At 40.0% G+C, this 24,502-nt stretch overlaps 1 protein-coding gene across 4 annotated transcripts in view; it reads left to right on the top strand.

Moving 5' to 3' along the window:
• Nucleotides 1–24,435, top strand: part of LOC132403617 (leucine-rich repeat and guanylate kinase domain-containing protein-like) — a 124,038-nt gene extending 99,603 nt beyond the window's left edge. For 3 of the 4 annotated variants that reach the window (XM_059987067.1, XM_059987070.1, XM_059987071.1), the window contains 6 exons: nucleotides 376–495; nucleotides 4,045–4,196; nucleotides 7,557–7,645; nucleotides 15,406–15,522; nucleotides 18,166–18,341; nucleotides 24,149–24,435. In XM_059987067.1, the coding sequence (XP_059843050.1) occupies nucleotides 376–495; nucleotides 4,045–4,196; nucleotides 7,557–7,645; nucleotides 15,406–15,522; nucleotides 18,166–18,341; nucleotides 24,149–24,366 (872 nt within the window). In that variant the 3' untranslated portion in view covers nucleotides 24,367–24,435. The remainder of the gene's footprint in view (nucleotides 1–375; nucleotides 496–4,044; nucleotides 4,197–7,556; nucleotides 7,646–15,405; nucleotides 15,523–18,165; nucleotides 18,342–24,148) is intronic. The other variant, XM_059987068.1, reaches the window with a different exon arrangement.
• The last annotated feature ends 67 nt before the right edge of the window (nucleotides 24,436–24,502 follow it).

The following is a 24,502-nucleotide window of genomic DNA, read 5'->3' as shown; positions in this document are numbered from 1 at the left end:
GAAACCCTTAGAGAGGATGCTGGGATTGAACTTTGAACTCTGACACCCCAATGCCATAATAGCATTGTGCTAACTTCTATGCTACCATGGTGTCCAGGGCCAAGAAGAGATGGAGTCTGCCGTGGATCTGTTTAGATAGTAGTTGTGGTGGGTTGAGATTGCCTGACAGACTGGAATTGATGGATGCCTCGACCAGCCTCTTTAAGCACTTCATGATGATAGACGTCAAGCCACTGGGCACCTGTCAGAAATGTGACTTGCGAAACATGCAAATATTATTAAGTATTTAATTTTAGGTATGGAGATGATGACACAGTCCTCAAAGAATTTAAGTAATGTTTATCTACCGTTATTTTGTGTTATCTTTATGCATAGATGAACTTACAGATACATACACGCAGCTAAGCCAACTGATAAAGGAGTACTTGAGCCTCAATGATCCAACAAGTGTCAACAGTACCAGAGCCATGGAAGTAGAGAAGTGGCAGATGTCTGGTGAGTTTGAGTCAGGTTTCAGAATGTGGATAAATAACTAAGTTTTTAGTGATGAATTAATGACTCTGTTCTTCAGCAATAACAGTTTTGAATCCCAGCAGTACTGTCCAGTCATGTAATGTTTGGTTTGAAAATTATTCTTGTGAGGCATCAGTCATTGTGTAACACCGAATGTTATTCAGTAAGGCAATTTAGGCTGCATGCTATCCTTGAGGCAAAGTTTTTATGGTTGTGTGGTCTGTATAGGACTTTCTGTCAAAAAGCTTGAGTTAGCATTTTTCTACTATGATTAATGTATCACCACAAGGAAAGGAACACTTTGTAGATTTTTTCCCAATCATCAAAAGTAGTTAAATAAAACTAAAATATCAATCCTTCCTAGCCTCCTCCTTTCAACCTTCCCATGACAGTGCCTTTGTTCAAACACATAACCATTGTAGCATAACTATTGTAGCACATTGGCTTGTCTTTGCTCAGAAATAGGAAATATATGGAAACACATGTAATATAAGGTTTCCTTTTATTTTTGATAGTGGTATGTGCTGTACCAACTTCTTCAAGAAATAGCTGAGGAATGATTTAGGTAAAGCACCAAGAACATGTCCTATTTCTGATCCGTAAGCTTTAACTGCTGATATTGTTTATTTTCAGGCTACAGTTATTTTGTTGGATTGCAACTTTGCTCTAGCTGGAGTGAGGGATATCACTTGCAAATGACACTACAAAACAATAACTATCATGCTTATTTTTTTCTCTGTTGTGTGTTTCCACAAACACCAACCTGAATAAGTTTTATTTCACAAGTCAACCTTCACAGCAACATCCTCTGGGACTTCACTTATGGCTAGAGAGGACCCAAAAGTCTTGGTCAAAGCCCCATCAATTTAATCTCATCTCCCTCAATAACATGTGATACAAACCAATAAGGCCCTGGGGATGTATTTACCTTAATACTTATGAAGAAACCCAATACCATCTCTTTCTTCATCTCAAAGTGCCCTAGCATATTAGAATGCTCCACACTGATTTCACTATCCTCCACATCCTTCTCCAACACACAGTACTCAGTTAGGACCTTCCCACATTCCCTGCCTTGGGGTACATGTTCCCTCCTTTATCCGAGTGGTCCTACTGTCTCTCTGGTTATACTCTTGCTTTTGATCGATGCATAGAACACAAAGTACATCTATTATCAAAGTATGTATAAATTATACAACCTGCTTACAGGCAGCCAGAAAGCAAGAAAACTGAAGAACCCAATTAAAAAAGACCAACACTCAATGTCCAGAGAAAGAGAAAAAAAACACAAATCATACAAATAATGGAAGCAAGCAACAGTATTCTGAATCGAATGGAGTCTAGAGACCCCAGAATCCCTGGAGTAGGCCCAAAGCCTCAGTCTCAGCTCATCATACAGTAAGCAAATTGCCACTAAACTCGCAGACATGAAGTGCATAACAGCAGGAGTAGTCTCACAGCCTTAGCGCCACGAAGTGTGAAGTGAACATAGTGGAAGAGCTAGCAAAATCAGCCTAGCCCTCGCCTCCATTCCTGACACCCTGCCTTTCTAGTCTACTTGGGCCAACATTTAAATCACCCAAACACTGGGCAGTACCACACACTAGGTCCTGGGCTTCAGTGCAGCAATATGCTCTGAGCCTAGACCTCAGCACCCAGACCAAAATTGTTTTGACCTCGTACCCAGTTTGTGGATGGGCACTGAAACTCCTCCACCTCGACTACTCCCTGAATTGCTTGCTCCAACTTCATCTAACAGTGACACCATCTCAGTCTTTGAAAACATTCCAACATTATGCTTCAACTTTACAATGCACTACATGGCTCATCCCTCGAGTCAACTTCACCTCCACTTGCATCTTCATTGTTTGTGGTGATAGTTTACCACAATTTACTTTAGAAAAAGTGTTATTAATGATGTTTTTAGTCGCATTTCTTGTTTTTAGAACTACCAGTAAGCTGTCGCACAACTTCAATATAGTCTTCTTAAACAGGAATTGGGATTCTCATTAATCCTAATTACCAATGACCTTTCATAGTCCCTCCTAGCTTTTCCAATTCCCTTAAGTTCCTTTCTAGCTTCTTTATAATCTCCTGTTTGATTTTAGCTTCCCGAATCTTACATGTTTCCTTTTACTCCTTGACTAAATTCATCACCTCTCTCTCTCTTCATCCAAGATTTCCTTACTTCCCATCCTTGTCCTCTCTTCTTACTGGAACATACTTGTTTCGTACTTTGTGCAGTTGATTTTTAAACACCCTCCACATGATAGGTGTGGACTTAACCAAAACAACAGTTCCCAATTAATTCTCACTAGTTCCTGCTTAATGTACTTGTAATTTGCTCTGTCAGTACTGCCTTGCAAGGTCCATACTTATTCTTAGCTGTCTTAAAATTTAAGGACTGTACCTTAACTGTTCTATCACTGAAAGATCAGTTATCTGGCCAGGATCATTTCCCAATCGCATCTCCATTATGACTGCTCATACTGTAGTTGGACTACCTGCATACTTATTTTAGAAAGCCTCTTGGACACGTCTAACAAGTTCTGCTCTACCTAAAGTTCTTTGCACTAAAGAGGTCCCAATCTAAACTGTGAAGTCACCCACAGTAACACTGTTGTTTCTGCATCTTTCCCTGCATATCTGTTCCTCAATGTCCAGGTGGCTATTGGGCAGACTGTACTATAATCTCATAAGAAAGACTGCCCCTTTCTTATTTTTGAGTTTTGCTCACATAAATGCAGTAGATGAACTCTCAATTAAGTCCCCTCTCAGTGCAGAGTGCAACTATGACATCGTCTATGCTTAATAGTGAAACTCCACACTACCCCTCTGAAACATCAAAACCCTGAAAATTCTGTAATAGATGGTCCCAAGCCCAGCTGCCACCCCATATAAACCTAGCGCTACAGGAACACCAACAGAAGCAACAAGCAGCTTATCCCTGGAAGAGGAAGGATCTTTGGCTGGTAGGTGTATAGATGGGCTACACCCTGGGCTTGAAAGACTGACCCAGGACAGAGGACTCTTCTTATGCAACAGTACGGATAATGGGCTGAAGAAGAAGACCTGGAACGTTAAGCATCTGATCCTGTTGCACTCTTAACCAAGTATTTATGATGGTTACAACATCAGAATTCTGATCGAGGTCTGATCAGTGCTCCAAATTCATCACCTTCATTCATAATACTCCTAGCATTAAAGTAAACACTCTTCAACCCGTCTGTCCTGGGATGTTCATGGGCTATTAGGAGCTGCACTGCCTTTGGACTAGTGAGTGGTCATGTATAACCCAAAATAATATAAGGTTGCACACTACAATCTCAAAATGTCACTTGTAAGTAGGTTTAGTTTCACTGTCACCTTTATTGAATGTATTCCAGGTGTTCCAGATGAGTCCATTTAGTTTGAACTCATCTCCAGATTATAATGACATGATTATGCTAGTGTTATGTCCCTACTTCCTATTGTTGCAACATTTAGTGCAGTATCATTTGAGCTAAAAAAAATACATTTGCTGTTGTGCAGGTTTGACAAACAGCATACCATCTAATGGAAGTAAACAAAATTGGAGTTCAATTTCATGGACCATTGGATTTCCTACTCAATCAGTGGACTCTTCCATCAGAAATTATTCTTCCAGAATACAGGCTAGACTTTCAACAGAAAGATCAACTTTGGTAAGAAGCAAAAAGATTTTTTTTTACACTAAAGTAATTATTGTCTATTCATTTTCCAAGCTAACTTAATTTGGTAGTTAAAATATAAACTGATTTAAGTGTGGGAATGGAATTGACATGATTGTTCTGAGAGCTGGCATGGTCTCAATGGTTGGGAGTGTCACCTAGGTCATAAGGAACTAACTTTTTTTCAAGCTGTCCACTACTTTTTTCAAAAATCTTTGGGTCTAAGAGCCTTATTAAATCACAAATCATTGGAGAAAATCCAAAAGTATCAGATTTTTGTGCATTTGGATAGGCCGGGGATGCTCATTGTACAAAAGAAATCCTGCATTTTGCATTTTTAATTGAGTCTTTTGTATTGAGGAGGTAACTCAGAATATTGATGAAGGCAAGGAGGTAAGTGCTGTCTATGTGGATTTTAGTAAGACATTTTATGATGTCCGACTTAGTAGGCTGGGCCAGAAGGTTGAGGCTCAAGAGATTCCAAGGCACTAGGTAATTGGATCCAAAATTTGGAGTGCCGTGGTAGATTAGCAGTTAGGAAAATGCTATTACAGCTTGGGGTGAGGAGGGTTGGAGTTCACTTCCAGCAGACTTTTTTATTGTAATGTACTGCTGCTGCAAAACAACAAATTTCATGACATACGTCAGCGATTGTAAATTGAATTCTGAAGAAGTTTCTACGTTCTTCCCAAGAGCATGTGGGTTTCCTCCGGGTGCTCTACAACAGTCCAAAGATGTACCTTAAGTGTAAATTGTCCTGTGATTGGGCTAGGGTTAAATAGGTGGATTACTGGGTGATGTGACCCATTGTGCCAGAAGGGCCTTCTTCACACTGTATCTCTAAATAAAATAAAGACCAAATAAGAATGAGTGGTGGGAAAGGGAGAAATAGTGGAATGATGTTTTTCTCGTTGGAAACCTGTGACCAATACTGTACTGCAGGGATTATTGCTGGGACATTTGTTGTTTGCAAAACATATTAAGGACTTGAATGAGAATGTATTACATATGATTAATAGGTTTATGGATGACACAGAAATTGGTGGTGTTGTGAATAGTGAAAAGTGTTGTTTAAGGCTGTAGTACGATATTGATCAGATGGAAAATTGAGCAGAGCACTGACAACCAGAATTAAATCCAGGCAAGTATGAGGTGATTCAGTTTGGTAAGTTAAACAGGGTAAATAATCTTTCTTCCTATGGTAAGGATTGTCAGAAGCAAAAAAGACATAGATTTAAGATGATAGGAAGGAGTTTTAAAGGGTATTTGAGGACAGAGTTCCTTTACACAGAGAGTGATTGATATTCGGTACTCTCTACTAGAGGAGTTGGTAGAGTCGGAATTTTCCTATTACACTTCTTATCAACCAAATCACCTTTTTTATCTGTCATCTATCTCTATTTATGCTTTTCAATCACTCTCCTCCTAAATCACTTTGTTATAAACTGATTTTTCTGTTTTCTTCTGTGTCTCTATTGCTGTAACGTCTGATCTACCTCTCACTCTGGATTCCTCCTAAATCTCTCTTCCTCAATGCATTTTCCTTCTCTTTCTCATTTCCCTATTGCTTTCTGTTCATCAGTTTCATAAGTTGTATCTCTTTTGGACTAGGATAAGAGTTGAAAAACATTTTGATATGCAGTCCATAATTTGTAATGAACATTTATTACCTTGGAATGAAATATGGCAGAAGATAGTGCAATGATAACAACAGACAGCTTGAAGGGAGGCATTGATTGCTCCTGTTTAATAATTTTTGCATTATTTCTCTATGGATTGATCTTTTGACAAGTTAATTTTTGATCTTCATTTTGACACTACTTCATTTAGAAGTTATCCCTAATACTGCTTTTCTTTCTTTGTCAAATTTGTTTAAAATACACTTAAGTCAGACTCTGGACAGCCTGGTACTTTTGATTAATGCTACAAAAAAGGCCATATTATAAGGCTCCACCAGGTGCCCCAAGATCTTTTGGAGAAACCTAGCTAGATGAGAACACAAATCTGGAAATTTTAATTGAATGATTCCACGAGTTATGCTTAAAGAGTCTGGTTTTGCCCATTAGCTTTGAAAGAAGAACCTGTAAGAGAATGTGCATATTTCCTCAGAAATCAGAATAATTCTTATTGTGAATCAGGAAGTCAGCAACGTTCTTAAATCTCCTGTTCACTGAGTCAATCGGCAACATCTCCCAGGTTAGACTCTTTCTCACACAAGATAGCTCTTTATTGTCGCACTGAGAAATTAAAGTCTTTATGACAAAGAAGCTAAACAAATAAAAGAGCAATTATTGTCATTGGATTTTAGGGTCTGCATTAAAGAACCACTGATGTGGATTTCATTCATGTAACCATACAAACTTTCAAAATCAAACCGCACACCTCATGAACTAAAAAAGAATTTTAATTCACTGAGATTCAATTAGTGTGTCAATGGCCAGGGCACCTCCACGATTCTCATCATTACAACCATTAAGTGCTTCTGCATTTTTTTTTCAGTGTAAGGACTAGATTCTTGGAGCAAAAGATGAGATCCAGTTATTTGTGACTGTCAATGCCATTGTGAATGGTAGAAAATAAAATGATGTAATGCAACAATAAGCATCAGATATGCACTTAAATTAAATGTTGTGCTGTCTTGAAGCAAAGATTCAAGTGTCATTGGAATATAGGAGCATGAATAGATTTCTAAACTGTGGGACATGTTCTGAAGGTCAATTAGATCAGATCAGGTCAATTAAATCTCAATAGATTTCTAATGTCATTTCACCATATCTGCTGAAATGCTGCATCCTTCTTACTTTCTCTCTTCTGAAGAGACAGTAAAATCAAATTCATAAGGAGTAAATTAAGCCAGAGGCTGAAGTACCTGAGATAGAAATAGATGAAGAGTGGTGATATCTAAGTTGTTGATCTTAGTGGATTTGACAAAGGTAATATTAATAAATGTCAAGCAGTTGTAGTATGGAAATTAATTTTGTGTGGCTGTTTAACTGATAAATGTCAAATAATAAAGTCTGAATGCCTTTGTCTTGCTGCATGGAAGAAGCACTTCATTGTTTGAGTAGTTGCAAGTAGAATTGAATGCTGTGAAATCATCACATCTGACATTATTACAGAGAACTAATGATGTGGAACTAAATGTCTAAGACAAAGAATTCCTGTAGCAATGCCTTTGACAAATGTCATTGTTCTTCATCATTACCATCCTTCTTTGTGCCAGGTATGACATCTGCAGGAGTAAAATTGTTTCAAATATTGGGTATTTACATTCACTTTCAGCAATTATTTGAGTTTTTTAAAGTTAAGAATATTCTTAATGTTGCCTTAAGATTGTTTTTCTTTGTTAATTAGGAACAAAATTCAATTCAGCAACGCCAGAGAGAGGCACGTGAGGTTGTGATGAGAAGAACTCAATATAGAGGCACCTTCCTGTTCAAAAGGTGACCAACTCTCCCTTCTGCTGATACGTGGGATTCAGCTCCATGTATAGACCAGAACTGCAATTTTAAATGTCATTGTACTACTCACATGCAGGGAATGAGTCTCAGACCCCAACTACCATGTTTCCCATATCATTAACTGATTTTTGTCTCATTTCTAAACTCCATCCCTCTCACATTTGGTTTAACATTTATACGTATTACAAAAATTACTGAGAACTGAGCTCTAATGATTATACCTTTTGAGCCATTAATAATTATTCCACTTTATGTACTATCATGGGCTTTATTGGACCTCATCAGTAGTCTTGCTAAAATCTCTGTAATCTACCTTGCATGACTGTCCCTGATTAATCCATGTCCATCAAGAAAGAATTCCATATGAATAGCCATAAATGAACTGGACTGTAATTATTTCATACCTTCTTACATTGCTTTGGTACCTTTCCTATAGTCAGAGCGTATTAGAAACTGTAAACAAAACCTACATCATTCCAGCAACCTGAGATATACTTAACCCAGGCTAAACAATTTATGAACTTTCAAAGATGTGATAAACCTCTCAAAACATCCCTTTTTATCTTATCCAGTGTTTCACATTTGATTGCCCTGCTTATCTTGGCATTGTATCACATTTCGTATGTTTTGTGAACTCCATTGTTAACATTTTTGTACTTGTAGACCTCTTTAAATTTCTTTGAGTATAACAAAAGGTAAGTATATCTTCTCTTTGCTTTACTATTTTCCTTTTAAATTTCATCCTCTAGACACTCTTTATTCTTCCAGGGATTCTTCACTATTAAGCTCTCAGTGTCCGTTTTATTGCTTTTGTCCTAAGAGCTCGAGAGTTTTAATCTCACCTGGTTTCTTTGTTTCATCTCTATTACTTGATTCTCCTCCTGAAATGGCCCCTTGGCTCCAGGTTGGATTTACCTTCAAATGGTTGTTGCCAATAAAATTCAGTTAAGTTACTTCTCAGTAATGTACAATTGACTCCACCCATGGTGGAACCGAGTTACCACTTGAGTTCTGTCTCTTTAAGACTCATTTGAAATCTATCGTACTGTATCTGTAACAATGCAAACACACCTTTTGTTTAGTTCTGTGGTTCAACCTATATAGCCTCTTCTGTTAACTCCCTTAAGATATCTCTTTCCACAGTTACTTGTTCCCTTTACTAACCATTGCCCCACTCAAAAATGCTAACCAAACCTCCAGTCCTGAGCTCAGAGTTTCTATAATATTTACAGTGTTATACTTGCATTTTTTGATCCTTGCTATCGGTCAGTCTACTTGCTGTACTTGGTGCATCTTGGTATTCATCATAGCCCATTTTCTTACTCTCTTGTTAATTTTCTGGAGGTCTTCCATTTCCAGTTCTGCTGCTGCTCCTCTGTAAAATTAATGTAACCCAACTCCCAACAGCCAAAACAAAAACTAGAACACAGAACAGTACAAACCAGGAACAAACCCTTTGACCTATAACATATGTACCAAGCATGATGCAAATTAAACTAATTCCGCTGCCTGCACATGATCCATATAACCATATAACAATCACAGCACGGAAACAGGCCATCTCGGCCCTCCTAGACCGTGCCGAACTCTTAATCTCACCTAGTCCCACCTACCCGCACTCAGCCCATAACCCTCCACTCCTTTCCTGTCCATATACCTATCCAATTTTACCTTAAATGACACAACTGAACTGGCCTCTACTACTTCTACAGGAAGCTCATTCCACACAGCTATCACTCTCTGAGTAAAGAAATACCCCCTTGTGTTTCCCGTAAACTTCTGCCCCCTAACTCTCAAATTCTGTCCTCTCGTTTGAATCTCCCCTACTCTCAATGGAAACAGCCTATTCACGTCAACTCTATCTATCCCTCTCAAAATTTTAAATACCTCGATCAAATCCCCCCTCAACCTTCTACGCTCCAATGAATAGAGACCTAACTTGTTCAACCTTCCTCTGTAACTTAAGTGCTGAAACCCAGGTAACATCCTAGTAAATTGTCTCTGCACTCTCTCTAATTTATTGATATCTTTCCTATAATTCGGTGACCAGAACTGTACACAATATTCCAAATTTGGCCTTACCAATGCCTTGTACAATTTTAACATTACATCCTAACTTCTGTACTCAATGCTTTGATTTATAAAGGCGGGCCAGCGTTCCAAAAGCCTTCTTCACCACCCTATCTACATGAGACTCCACCTTCAGGGAACTATGCACTGTTATTCCTAGATCTCTCTGTTCCTCTGCATTCCTCAATGCCCTACCATTTACTCTGTATGTTCTATTTGGATTATTCCTGCCAAAATGTAGAACCTCACACTTCTCAGCATTAAACTCCATCTGCCAACGTTCAGCCCATTCTTCTAACCGGCATAAATCTCCCTGCAAGCTTTGAAAACCCACCTCATTATCCACAACACCTCCTACCTTAGTATCATCGGCATACTTACTAATCCAATTTACCACCCCATCATCCAGATCATTTATGTATATTACAAACAACATTGGGCCCAAAACAGATCCCTGAGGCACCCCGCTAGTCACCGGCCTCCATCCCGATAAACAATTATCCACCACTACTCTCTGGCATCTCCCACCTAGCCACTGTTGAATCCATTTTATTACTCCAGCATTAATACCTAACGACTGAACCTTCTTAACTAACCTTCCATGTGGAACTTTGTCAAAGGCTTTGCTGAAGTCCATATAGACTACATCCACTGCCTTACCCTCGTCAACATTCCTCGTAACTTCTTCAAAAAATTCAATAAGGTTTGTCAAACATGACCTTCCACGCACAAATCCATATCCCTAAATTCCCTGTGTACCTATCTAAAAGTCTCTTGAATACCATTATCATATCTGCTTCCCCTATCACCTCAGGCAGGATGTTCCAGACACCTACCACTCTGTATATAAAAAAAAACTTGCCTCACATTTTCTTTCAGCATTCCCCCTTTCACCTTAAAGCTATGCTCGCTAGTATTCAAAATTTGTAAACATGGGAAATTCTGCAGATGCTGGAAATCCAAAGCTACACACATAAAATGCTGGAGGAACTCAGTATCCATGGAAATGAACAAACAGATGATGTTTCAGGCCAAGACCCTTCTTCAGGATTGGGAAAGAAGGGGGAAGACACCAGAATAAAAAGGTGGAAAAGAGGAAAGAGGACAGCTATAGTTAAACCCAGGAGTGTAAGAAAAGTAAAGGGCTGGAGGGAAGGATTCTGATAGGAGAGGAGAGTGGATCATAGGAAAAAGGGGCGGAATCAAAATCAGGTTTATTATCACTGGTATGTGTCGCGAAATAACATTGTTAACTTAGCAGCAGCAGTTCAATGCAATACATAATATAGAGGAAAAGTAATAATAATAGTAAATAAGTAAGTGAATTAATTACAGAATACGTATATTGTACAAGGCCTTGGTGAGACTGCACCTAGAGTATTGTGTGCAGTTTTGGTCCTCTAATCTGAGGAAAGACATTCTTGCCATAGAGGGAGTACAAAGAAGGTTCACCAGATTGATTCCTGGGATGGCAGGACTTTCATATGAAGAAAGACTGGATAGACTAGGCTTATACTCACTAGAATTTAGAAGATTGAGGGGGGATCTTATTGAAACGTATAAAATTCTAAAGGGATTGGACAGGCTAGATGCAGGAAGATTGTTTCCGATGTTGGGGAAGTCCAGATCAAGGGGTCACAGTTTAAGGATAAAGGGGAAGCCTTTTAGGACCGAGATGAGGAGAAACTTCTTCACACAGAGTGGTGAATCTGTGGAATTCTCTGCCACAGGAAACAGTTGAGGCCGGTTCATTGGCTATATTTAAGAGGAAGTTAGATATGGCCCTTGTGGCTAAAGGGATCGGGAGTATGGAGAGAAAGCAGGTACAGGGTTCTGAGTTGGATGATCAGCCATGATCATACTGAATGGCGGTGCAGGCTCGAAGGGCCAAATGGCCTATCCCTGCACCTATTTTCTATGTTTCTATATATATTGAATAGATTAAAAATTGTACAAAATACAAATAATATGTATATTTAAAAAGTGGGGTAGTGTTCAAGGGATCAATGATCATTTAGGATCGGATGGCAGAGGGGAAGAAGCTGTTCCTGAATCGCTGAGTGTGTGCCTTCAGGCTTCTGCACCTCCCACCTGATGGTAACAGTGAGAAAAGGGCATGCCCTGTGTGCTGGAGGTCCTTAATAATGGACGCTGCCTTTCTGAGATACAGCTCCCTAAAGATGTCGTGGGTACTTTGTAGGCTTCTAAGATGAAGCTAACTAAATTTACAACCCTCTGCAGCTTCTTTCAGTCCTATGCAGTAGCACGCCACCCCCACCCATACCAGACAGTGATGCAGCCCATCAGAATACTCTCCACGGTACATCTATAGAAGTTTTTGAGTGTATTTGTGACATACCAAATCTCTTCAAACTCCAAATAAAGTATAGTCACTGTCTTGCCTTCTTTATAACTGCATCGATATGTTGGGACCAGGTTAGGTCCTCAGAAATCTTGACAGCTTGTTGTTGAGCCCACTAGGGGATCGGTTGTGATGGATTGGGTGTTGTGCAATGATCCAGAGGTGATAAGAGAGCTTAAGGTTTAGGAACCCTTCGGGTACAGTGATCACAATATGATCGAATTCTCTTTGAAATCTGAAAGGGGAAAATTAAAATCCAATGTGTCAGTATTTCAGTGGAATAAAGGAAATTACAATGGCATGGGAGTAAATTGGCCGAAGTTGACTGGAAAGGGACATTTACAGGAAAGGCAGCACAGCAGCAATGGGTGGAGTTTCAGTGAAAAATGAGGGAAGTGCAAGACAGATATATTCCAAATAAGAAGAAATTTTCAAAGGGAAGAAGGACACTACAGTGGCTGACAAGTGAAGTTAGAGCCAAAGTAAAAGCAAAAGAGAGGGCGTATAAGGAAGCCAGAGCTAGTGGAAAGATAGAGGATTGGGGAGCTCTCAGAAACTTGCAGAAGGAAACTAAGTAGGTCACTTGAAAGGAAAAGATGAATTATGAGAGGTAGCTGGTGACTAATATCAAAGAAGGAACTGGAAGGTTTTTTAAGTATATAAAGGGTAAAAGAGAGTCGAGGGTAGATATAGGCCCAAACAAAATGACACTGGAGATATTGCATTGAGAGATGCAGAGATGACAAAGGAACTGAATGCATCAGCCTTCACAGTGGAAGACATCTGCAGCATACAAGACATTCAGGAGTGTCAGGGAAGTGAAGGTTGTGCAGTGAAAATTATGACTGAGAAGGTGCTCTGAAAGCTTAGTGATCTGAGGGTGAATAAATCTCCTGGACCTGATGGAATGCACCCTTGGTTTCTGAAGGAAGTAGCTGGAGAGATTGTGGAGGCACTAACAATGATCTTTCAAGAATCACTAGATTCTGGCATGGTACCGGATGACTGGAAAATTGCAGATGTTACTCCACTATTTAAGAACAGTAGGAGGCAGCAGGAAGGAAACTATAGACCTGTTAACCTGACATCAGTGGTTGGGAAGTTGTTGGAATTGATTGTTAGGGATGAGATTACGGAGTACTTGGAGGCACATGACAAGATAGGCCAAAGGCAGCATGGCTTCTTGAAAGGAAAACCCTGCCAGACAAGCCTACTGCAATCCTTTGAGGGAATTATGAACAGTGTAGACAAGGATGTAGTAGATGTAGTGTACTTGGATTTTCAGAAGGCCTTTGACAAGTTGTCACACATGGCACTGCTTAGCAAGATAAAAGCCCATGGAATTAAAGGGGAGTTACTAGCATGGGTGGAGCATTGGCTGCTCAGCAGAAAGCAGAGAGTGGGAATAAAGGGATCCTATTCTGGCTGGCTGCCGATTACCAGTGGAGTTCCACAGGTGCCGGTGTTGGGACCGTTGCTTTTTACAATGTATATCAATAATTTGGACTATGGTATTAATGGATTTGTGGCTATATTGCCAATGATACAAAGATAGATGGAGGAGCGCGTAGTGTTGAGGAACCAGAGCCTGCAGGGAGACTTAAGATAGTTTAGGGGAAAGGGCAAGGAAGTGGCAAATGAAATAATGTTGGTAAGTGTATGGCCAGGCACTTTGGTGGAAGAAATAAATGGGCAGACTAATATTTAGAAGGGGAGAGATTCAAAATGCAGAGATGCCAAGGGACTTGTGAGTCCTTGTGCAAGATACCCTAAAGGTTAACCTCCAGGTTGAGTTGGTTGTGAAGAAGGCGAATGCAATGTTGGCATTCATTTCTAGAGGTATAGAATATCAGAGCAGGGACGTGATGTTGATGCTCTATAAGGCACTTGTGAGACCACACTTGGAGTATTGTGTGCAGTTTTGGGCTCCTTATTTGAGAAAGAATATGCTGACATTGGAGAGCGTTCAGAGAAGATTCACAAGAATGATTCCAGGAATGGAAGGATTACTGTATGAGGAACATCTGACAGCTCTTGGACTGTATTCCCTGGAGTTCAGGAGCATGAGGGAGGATCTCATAGAAACATTCTGAATGTTAAAAGGCCTGAACCAATTAGATATGGCAAAATTTCTTCCCATGGTAGGGGATTCTAGGACAAGAGGGCATGACTTCAGGATTGAAGGACGTCCATTTAGAACTGAGGTGCAGAGAAACTACTTTAGTCAGAGGGTGGTAGATCTGTGAAATTTGTTGCCACAAGCGGCTGTGGAGGCCGTCATTGTATGTATTTAAGGCAGAAATAGATAGGTTCTTGATTAACCAGAGCATCAAATGGTATGGGGTGAATGCAGGGGAGTGGAGATAACTGGAAGAATTGGGTCAGCTCATGATTAAATGCTGACTTGATGGGCTGAATGGCCTGCTTCTGCTCCTATATCTTATGGTGATATGATAGGAGCCGAGGTGATTGAATCAGTTTTGTCATGGTATTACTGCAGCTATGATGGGCTATAGGTGAACATTTAAAGTGTTAATAAGGATGCCAGGCAAACAGGATACTTTATCCAGGTTGATGGCAAGCCTTCTTAAACACAATAACAGATGCACCTCTCCATATAAATGGAGACTATCTCATAATTCTCATAATGCTTTGTAGATGGCAGAAAACTTCTGAGGTATTAAGAGGCATGCTAATCACAGCAGAATACCCACCTTTTGAACTGCTCTTGTAGCCACAGTATTTAAGTGGCTGGTTGCCTAAGGTTTAAAGCTGCTATTGGTCCTGCTACCTTCAGAGATCAGTGGGACTTCTGTTAACATCTTACCATTCATCATCCTTTATCTTGTTGCTACTCTCAGATACATTGTCTAATACTTCTCAAAGATTGAATTCACCTTGTTACTTTTTGTTTCTGTGCAGACCTAACCAATCCATACATAGCTTTCAGTACCCTACAACATTCTTTCTCTCTGTTAATTCATTGCTAATCTGTTCTATTTTTGACAATATCCTTGAAGGGTTAGACTAGACACTTGCTCTTTGATTAGTGCCTTGGTTGATGGAGTATCATGTATTCTTCTGCCTTGTATTACATATTCAAATAAAGGACAAAACAAATAGCAACTAAAATCAGCTTTCTGGAGCTAAAATGATCCATCTGAAATTAATTTTGAAGTGACTGAAAGGATGGAGTTAGCTACCTAAATGAATGGAAAAGTAGGGAAAGGAATGGATTAGAGCACAAACTTTGATCCACTTTTAGCTTGGAAGAAACTTATTTAGTTTTTACTTAATACTTTCTCTACAGGGCTCGAACAAGCAATGATTTGAAGGGTTATGATGTATCAAAACTGTCATTCCACACCTCCATTAGGCCTAATGCAAGTGACATTAGCCAGGATCTGGATCTGTTTTCTACATCCAGGTTTGTTTATTCCTCAATTTTTCAACTTTTTGTTAAGGGACATCATGACTCTGTTTTGCTTACCATATTCACGGTCAATTCATTCATTGGGCATGCTGTCATTGGTGTTACAATGCTTTTTTTTATAATGTAATGTATGTAAAATAGATTATATCTGCTAGAAGATTCAATTTAACATTTTCTATATGTACCCTACAACATGACAACTAGGCTGAGGTGCTGTGTGTAAATCTGTTTTAAATGTTAATAAAATTAGCTTTAAAAAAAGTCTTAATTCACAATAATCCTTAAAACAAATTCAATTTACACCCTAAGGCCATGAAAGTCAATGTTCTTAAGATTTAAGATTCAAGACTGTTTGTCATTTCCAAAATGCAAATGCAAAGACGACAAAATATTTGTTACCCTGCATCCAATGCAGCACAAAAAAAAATCCACAGTAAAATACAGCGCCTATAAAAAAACATTTACTCCCTTTGGAAGTTCTCATGTTTTACCATTTTACAACACTGAATCACAGTGAATTTAATTTGGCTTTTTTGACACTGATTAACAGAAAAGACATTTTTGTATCAAAGTGAAAACAAATTTCTACAAATTGGTCTAAATTTAATACAATTTTAAACACAATAATTGTTTGCATTAACTACTCACCTCCTTCAAGTCAGTACTTAGTAGATGCACTTTTGGCAACAATTACAGCATTGAGTCTATGTGGATAGGTCTATCAGCTTTGCAACATTCTTCTTTACAAAACTACTCAAAGCTCTGTCAGATTGCATAGGGATTGTGAGTGAACAGCCCTTTTCAACACAAGCCACAAATTCTCAATTAGATTGAGGTCTGGACTCTGACTTGGCCACTCCAGGACATTAACTTTGTTATTTGTAAGTCATTCCTGAGTAGCTTTGGCTTTATGCTTTAGTCATTGTCTTGCTGGAAAACAAATCTTCTTCCAAATCGCAGTTCTCTTGCAGACTGCATCAGGTTTTCCTCCAGGATTTCCCTGTATTTTGCTGCATTCATTTAACTTTTTACCTTCACAAGCTTTCCAGGGCCTGATGCAGTGAAGCATCCCCACAGCATGATGCAGCCATCACCATGCTTCACAGTAGGGATGGTGTTTTTGATTATGTGCATTGTTTGGCTTACGCCAAATGTAGCGTTTAGCCTGATAGTCAAAAAGCTCAGTTTTAGTTTCACCAGACCACAGTCTTCAGCTGACTTTAGTTTTCCACATGCTTTCTGACAAACACTAGCACAGGTTTCATGTGAGTTTTTTTCAGCAGTGACTTTCTTTTTGCCACTCTCCCATAAAGCTGCGACTGGTGAAGCACCCAGGCAACAGTTGTTGTATGCAGTCTCTCCCATCTCAGCTATTGAAGCTTGTAACTCCTCTAAAGTTGTCATAAGTCTCTTGGTGGAACTCCATCACTAGTCCCCTTCTTGTTCAGTCACTCAGATTTTAAGGACAGCCTGATCTAGGCAGATTTACAGCTGTGCCATATCGTTTCCATTTTTTTTAATGATTGACTAACTGTACACCAAGAGATATTCATTGACTTTTCTTTTATCCATCTCCTGCTTTGTGCTTTTCAATGACCTTTTTGCAGAGTTGCTTGGAGTGTTATTTAATCTTCATGGTGTAGTTTTTGCCAGGATACTGACTCTCCAGCAGTTGGACCTTCCCGGTACAAAGTGTACTTTTACTACAATCAATTTAAACACCTTGACTGCACAGGGGTGGTATCAGTTTAATTCTGGGTTTTATTTTTCTAATTTATTTAGATCACTGTGTAGAGATCTGTTTTCACTTTGACACAAGAGTCTTTTTCTGTTCATCAGAGTGAAGAAAAGCCAAATTAAATCTACTGTGATTCAAAGTTGTAAAACAACATAAAAACTTACGGGGGGGGGGGGGGAATGTTTTTACAGGCACTATAAATAACACAAAGATGAAAAACATAATAAATATAAATACATCAGATAACCTAGAAACATTGATTGTATGGCCATAAAGTGACACTAAGTACAGGAGTGTCTGTACATAAAGTAAGCACCAGGAAATGATAAAGTCATGGTGGTTGGGGGTGTAGAGGGGTGTGTTAGTTGGTGGAGATGTTGATCATCTTTACTGCTTCAATGTGAGAGCCCAGTGTCATTTTCAACTTCACCACTTGTAAAATGGTGTATTGAATTCAGGATAGGTTCTTGGTTGAGTAAGTAAATCATTCCAACAATTTAATAGAGAGAAAAACTAAACCACACTTGTTCTCTGTTTGGATACTGATGATACAACTGTTTATTTCCAATGTTTTGTATTAGATTTTCATGTTTTTGTATAGTCCGTGTAAAAGGAATGCCAAATAACCCATTTGACTTGACTTGTTACTTCCAAGCAAGTCTCTTGGAAAAATAACACCTCCCCCCCCCCCCATTAGGCTTTTGGAAAATGTTAATTTATATTTCTTCCAGGAGAAGGAAAGATAATGCAGCTCCCAATTGCTGTGTTGGTGACTGCCTGAGTCCTTTCCCGTTGCTTGTGAGCCAAATTAATGTTTGGTACGCATTAATATTTTAGTTCAATAGACTGACCATCTCCATGTACTGTCAGGCCACGAACCATATTATTTGTTCTCTCAGCAGCTCTGAAACAACCCAAATCAGCACAGAGGAGTCAACACTTTCATCAGCTGAAGTATTTACAAAAAGGTCCAACTCTGTTGTAATGGATACTGACTCCTCTATTAGGGATACTTCCAAGATCCTGCTAAAGATTAAATCCAGGCCTATAACAGATTTGAACACAACACCACAAGGTTTGTTTATTACTTTTGCATAAGTAATCGCTGAAGAAAGTGATGTGAGATTAATATGGAGTTGAGGGCACAAAGAGAAATAATGTGCAATTTTTTTCAAAGTGTTACCCACTTTTATTAGTCACTGATGACTTGCCCTCTCTCCAATAAACCCAATCCACAACATATCACTTTCTCTGACACTTTCAGAAACAGTATGTGGATTAACCTGTTGTCTGAGGCAATTTTTGTCCAGCCGAAGTCTTGTATCTATTTCTGGTTAAGTGCAACAACTTCACTTTATTGATAGTACTTTAATTGCTGATCTTCTAAACTAGGGGTTCCCAACCTTTTTTATGCTATGGATTGATACCATTAAGCCAAGGGTCCATGGACCCCATGTTAGGAATTCCTTTTTCTAATGTCTTGCTATTTGTTCTTCCACTTCCTCTCCTACAAAGACCGTACACTGTCTGCTGTTCTTAGCAGTATCTACATTCAAGTGACCTTACATAGTTTGCTACTCTTATCTCTCTTTGACTTCAAATTAGTAGTCTTTACTTCCATGTTTCTTCCTAAAATCTTGAAGATTTATAATCAAATAGTATAGTATCTAATAGATCTTTGAGACTTATCCGCTCTTTCCAAGTTTAACAGTTACTTGCTTGCTTTTTGACAAGATAATTAAATTTTCTATCCAAAATTAAAAGATTTTCATGATTATGAGCCTCAGAATACAAAAACTGAGTTAAGGTTCCAGTGGAATGGAATCAAACCAGACATTAACAACAACAGTACCTCATCTGAGGTAAATCAGTATTCAGAAAGTAAAGCAGCATCTGTGGGAAAGAAATAGAATTAATATTTCATGTAAAGGACCCAAGTTCAGAACTGAAAATGTGAGAAAGCAAGTCGTTAATGTGATGCTGTTACAGCTCAGGGCATTGGAGTTTGGAAATCAACACTGGTGTCCTCTCTGAGTCTCTGTATGTCCTCCCTGTGGAATGCATGGGTTTCCTCCCACTGTCCAAAGACAGGTTAATTAGTTACTGTAAATTGTCCCATGATTACGTCACTCCAGTTTTACCCCATCAGAGGGTCAACCCTCCCCCACTCGTCTTCTCAGTTCTGACAAAGGGTCTTTCATCTGAAACATTAACTAAGTTTTTCTCCCCACAGATGTAGTCTGACCTGATGAGTATTTCTAGCATTTGCAGTTTCTTTTTTATTGTCATCTTCCCTTTTATCCTCTATCTTGTCAGCATCCAGCTATCCAAACAGTCCATCCAGGGAAAGCAATAGTAGGTGCACTTGGACTTCTAATTTTGTGTACTCTAAACAGCTTTAACAATATGGTCTTTACATTAGAGAAACTAAAGTGCCTGTGTAGCTTGCAGAATGTCACCATTCAGACAGAGCTTCCACTTCAGACCCTGGTATAAACTACCTTTTCTGAGTAATTATTAACACCAGTGTGCAGGTCATATTGAAGTATCTTAGACCATCATGAAATATTTCAGCATTGTTCATTTGGGAGTTGGGCGGGGGAGGGGTTAGATTCTCAGGAGACTACTGTACAACCTTTCACTTAGCATGTACTTTGTTGACTGGAATATGCATATCCCCTGGAGCAAATGTGGAAGCTAGCTTTTTCACTTGCAACATCCACCACTGTCATACCAACTGGAGTGTGTTGCTGGCAAAAGCAGTGTGCTTTTAATCTCTGATTGCTGTGTAGCCAGTCAGGCAGTGCACAAATGTGGGTGAGATCCTGTCTGGAATCATATAAGGCCCATTTTGGTATTTACTTCCAGGCAGGAGTTTGACCATCCTGACGACTTTTATGACTAGATATTAACACCAAACACAACCATTTTTAACACCAAAAATAAAATGCAAGCCAATTTATTGGCATTTGTATATGGAATCGGAAATTGTAAATTATAAATGAAATCTCATGCTGCCTTCTTTTGGGCAAACATCCTAATTCTGTCTCTTGCTACTAAACACAAACAAGAGAAAATCTGCAGATGCTGGAAATCCAAGCAACACCCACAAAATGCTGGAGGAACTCAGCAGTCCAGACAGCATCCATAGAACCATAGAACATTACAGCACAGTACAGGCCCTTCAGCCCTCCATGTTGCGCCGGCCCATATAATCCTTAAAAAAAGTACTAAACCCACACTACCCCATAACCCTCTATTTTTCTTTCATCCATGCGCCTGTCCAAGAGGTTCTTAAATACCCCTAATGTTTTAGCCTCCACCACCATCCCTGGCAAGTCATTCCAGGCACTCACAACCTTATGTGTAAAAAAACTTACCCCTGATGTCTCCCCTAAACTTCCCTCCCTTAATTTTGTACATATGCCCTCTGGTGTTTGCTATTGGTGCCCTGGGAAACAGGTACTGACTATCCACCCTATCTATGCCTCTCATAATCTTGTAGACCTCTATCAAGTCCCTTCTCATTCTTCTACGCTCCAAAGAGAAAAGTCCCAGCTCTGCTAACCTTGCTTTATATGATTTGTTCTGCAAACCAGGCAACATCCTGGTAAATCTCCTCTGCACCCTCTCCATAGCTTCCACATCCTTCCTGAAATGAAGTGACCAGAATTGAACACAATACTCTTAAGTGCGGTCTCAACAGAGATTTGTAGAGTTGCAACATGACCTCTCTACTCTTGAGCTCAATCCCCGTTAATGAAGCCTAGCATCCCATAGGCCTTAACTACCCTATCAACCTGTGCAGCGACCTTGAGGGATGTATGGATTTGAACCCTAAGGTCCCTTTGTTCATCCACACTCTTAAGTAACTGACCATTAATCCTGTACTCAGTCTTCTGGTTTGTCCTTCCAAAATGCATCATCTCACACTTATCCGGATTGAACTCCATCTGCCATTTTTCTGCCCAACTCTGCAGCCTGTCTATATCCTCTTGTAAACTTTGACAACCTGCAGCTCCATCCACAACTGCTCCAATCTTCGTGTCATCTGCAAACTTACTCAGCCATCCTTCCGCCTCTATACCCAGGTCATTTATAAAAATCACAAATAGCAGTGGTCCCAGGACAGATCCCTGCGGCACTCCACTAGTCACCGACCTCCAGGCAGAATACTTTCTTTCCACCAACTACCCTCTGCTTTCTTCCTTTAAGCCAATTTTTTTATCCAAACAGCCAATGTTCCACTTATCCCATGCCTCATGACTTTCTGGATGAGTCTCTCGTGAGGGACCTTGTCAAATGCTTTGCTAAAGTCCATGTAGACCACATCCACTGCCCTACCCTCATCAATTTCTTTTGTTACTTCTTCAAAAAACTCAATCAGGCTCATGAGGCACGATCTTCCCTTCACAAAGCCATGTTGACTATCCATGAGTAGACTGAACTTCTCCAAATGCTCGTAGATCCTATTCTTAAGAATCTTTTCCAGTAGTTTGCAGACCACTGATGTAAGACTCACCTGTCTATAGTTCCCGGGTTTTTCCCTATTACCTTTTTTAAATAAGGGAGCTACATTTGCCATTCTCCAGTCCTCCAGCACCTCCCCTGTAGCCAAAGAGAATTCAAAGATCATAGCTAATGCTCCAGCGATCTCTTCTCTCATTTCCCACAACAACCTGGGGTGTACCATATCCGGCCCTAGAGAGTTATCAATCTTTATGTTTTTAAGAAGATCCAGCACTTCTTCTTCCATAATCTCCACATTATCCAGCACAAGGGCTGCTCTACTTAGACCTCATCCTGATCAAGATCCTTTTCACTTGTGAATACTGAAGCAAAGTATTCATTTAGGACCTCCCCAACCTCCTCCGCCTCCAGGCACGTGTTGGCCTCTTTATCCTTTAATGGTCCCACATTCGTTCTTATTATCCTCCTGTTCTTCACATACGCTTAGAACGCCTTGGGGTTCTCCTTAATCCTACATGCCAAGGCCTTCCTGGCTACCCTATATTTCTCATGAGCCCCTCCTACTTCCTGCTTCTTAAATCTAACATATGCTTCCTTTTTCCTCTTGACAAATTACCTCATGTGTTTCGTCAGCCATGGTTCCCTTTTCCTACCATTTTTTCCTTGCCTCAGTGGGACAAACCTATCCTGAACCTAGCTCAAGTGGTCCCTAAACTTCTCCCACATTACTTCTGTGCTTTCCCCTTTGAACATCTGTTTCCAATTTACCCTCACTAGTTCCTGCCTCATCCCTTCAAAGTTAGCCCTTCCCCAGTTAAGCACTTTACCATTTCGTCTGATTTTATCCCTTTCCATAGCTATGCTGAAGCTAAGGGAGTTGTGGTCACTCTCACCAAGATGCTCCCCCACCAAGGGGTCTGTCACCTGACCAGGTTCATTACCCAGAACTAGATCCAGTATAGCCTCTCCTCTCGTCGGCCAGTCCACATACTGTGTCAGGAATCCTTCTTGAACACACCTGACAAATTCAGCCCCATCTATCGCCCTTGCCCTCAGGAGCTGCCAGTCAATATGAGGGAAGTTGAAGTCACCCATAACTACTACCCTGTATTTTGTGCACCATTCTAAAATCTGCCTACTTATCTGCCCCTCAGTGTCCCGAGGGCTATTTGGGGGCCTACAGACTACTCCCAACACAGTGATTGATCCCTTCCTATTTCTGACTTCCACCCAGACCAACTCAGTGGACACTCCCTCTGCAGCGTCCTCCCTTTCTATAGCCGTGATACTATCCCTGAACAGCAATGACACTCCCCCCTCCCTTTTCTACCTCCCATCCTATTCCTTTTAAAACACCTGAACCCCGGGACCTGCATCATCCAATCCTGCCCTTCCTCCAACCAAGTTTCAGTACGGCCACAACATCGTAGTTCCACGTACTAATCCATGCTCTAAGTTCATCCTCCTTGTTCCTAATACTCCTAGCATTGAAATAGACACATTTCAACCCCTTTAACTGACTACAATTATGTTTCGTCCCCTGCCTGTCCATCCTCATCAACTCAGAACTCTTAGCATCATGCCTTTGTCCTTCTACCTTAATCCCTGCACTCATATACTCTCTAGTACCTGACTCTTCCCCTTCCCTCTCCTGACTATGACCTATTTCTCTGTCCCCTTTGGCCCTATGATTCTATGGAGTATTGCATATAGTTCTGGTTGCCCCACTATAGGAAGGATGTTCAGGCTTTGGAGAGGGTGCAGAAGAGGTTTACCATGATGCTGCCTGGTTTAGCGGGCATGTGCAATTACGAGAGGCTGGACAAACTTGGGTTGTTTTCGCTGAGGGGAGGACGGATAAAGGGTTTATAAGATTATGAGAGGCATAGATAGAGTTTACAGGGAGTATCTGTTTCCCAGGGTTGAAATGTCTAATATCAGAGGGCATGATATGAAGATGAGAGAAGGTAGATTCAAAGGGGTAAGTTTTTTACTCAGAGTGGTGGATGCTTGGAATCTGCTGCCTGGTAAGCTGGTAGAGGCACGTACATTAGAGGCTTTTAAGAGACATTTAGGGATGTGAGGTAGATGGAGGGTTATGGATATGGTGTTGGTAGGAGGGATCAGTATTTGTTTTTTTATTTGCTGGTTCAGCTCAACATTTTGGGCCAAAAGGCCTATTTCTCTGCTGTACAGTACTATGGTCTATATTACCATTGTCTGAATTTCTGAAGTCACATCCATCACTGTACCACGGCCATGTCCAATGGTGAGTAGAAACAGAAATCTATACCTGTCCAGTTAATGGAAGAGGAAGTAGAGGGAAGAATGGACAGGGTCACCAAAATGTTTTCTTGACATTTTTTCCTTACAAGATGCTCAATTATTAAATTATGTTCAATGTTCATGCAGGTGCTGGAGATACTGTTCACAAACGAGAAGAAATTGCTAAGCCCGAACCCACTATGGAATTACAACCCCTGTCCAAGAGTCATTTAGCCCCAACCATTGAGTCTCCTTCTTACCGACTTGGATTCAACATTAAGCCTGTTCTACCTGAAATTCCATCAGGCCGGACAACTGCTGAAATCCCATTTAATTCAAAGGAAACATTGTGTAATTTGAAATGAAAGTTTACCTAGTCCAGATCTGTTTCTGCAATACCAACATTAAAGATTATACTTTCATTCTTCTGATTATTTAAGTCATATCTACATTAATGAAAACAACAACTTGCTCTAAACATAGACAAAGTCTCAGTGTTTT

The sequence above is a fragment of the Hypanus sabinus genome, chromosome 13 (assembly GCF_030144855.1).
Source record: "Hypanus sabinus isolate sHypSab1 chromosome 13, sHypSab1.hap1, whole genome shotgun sequence".
NCBI classification, from domain to species: Eukaryota; Metazoa; Chordata; class Chondrichthyes; order Myliobatiformes; family Dasyatidae; genus Hypanus; species Hypanus sabinus.
Note: the sequence above shows the minus strand (reverse complement) of the source record. Positions and strands in the feature narration are given on the sequence as shown.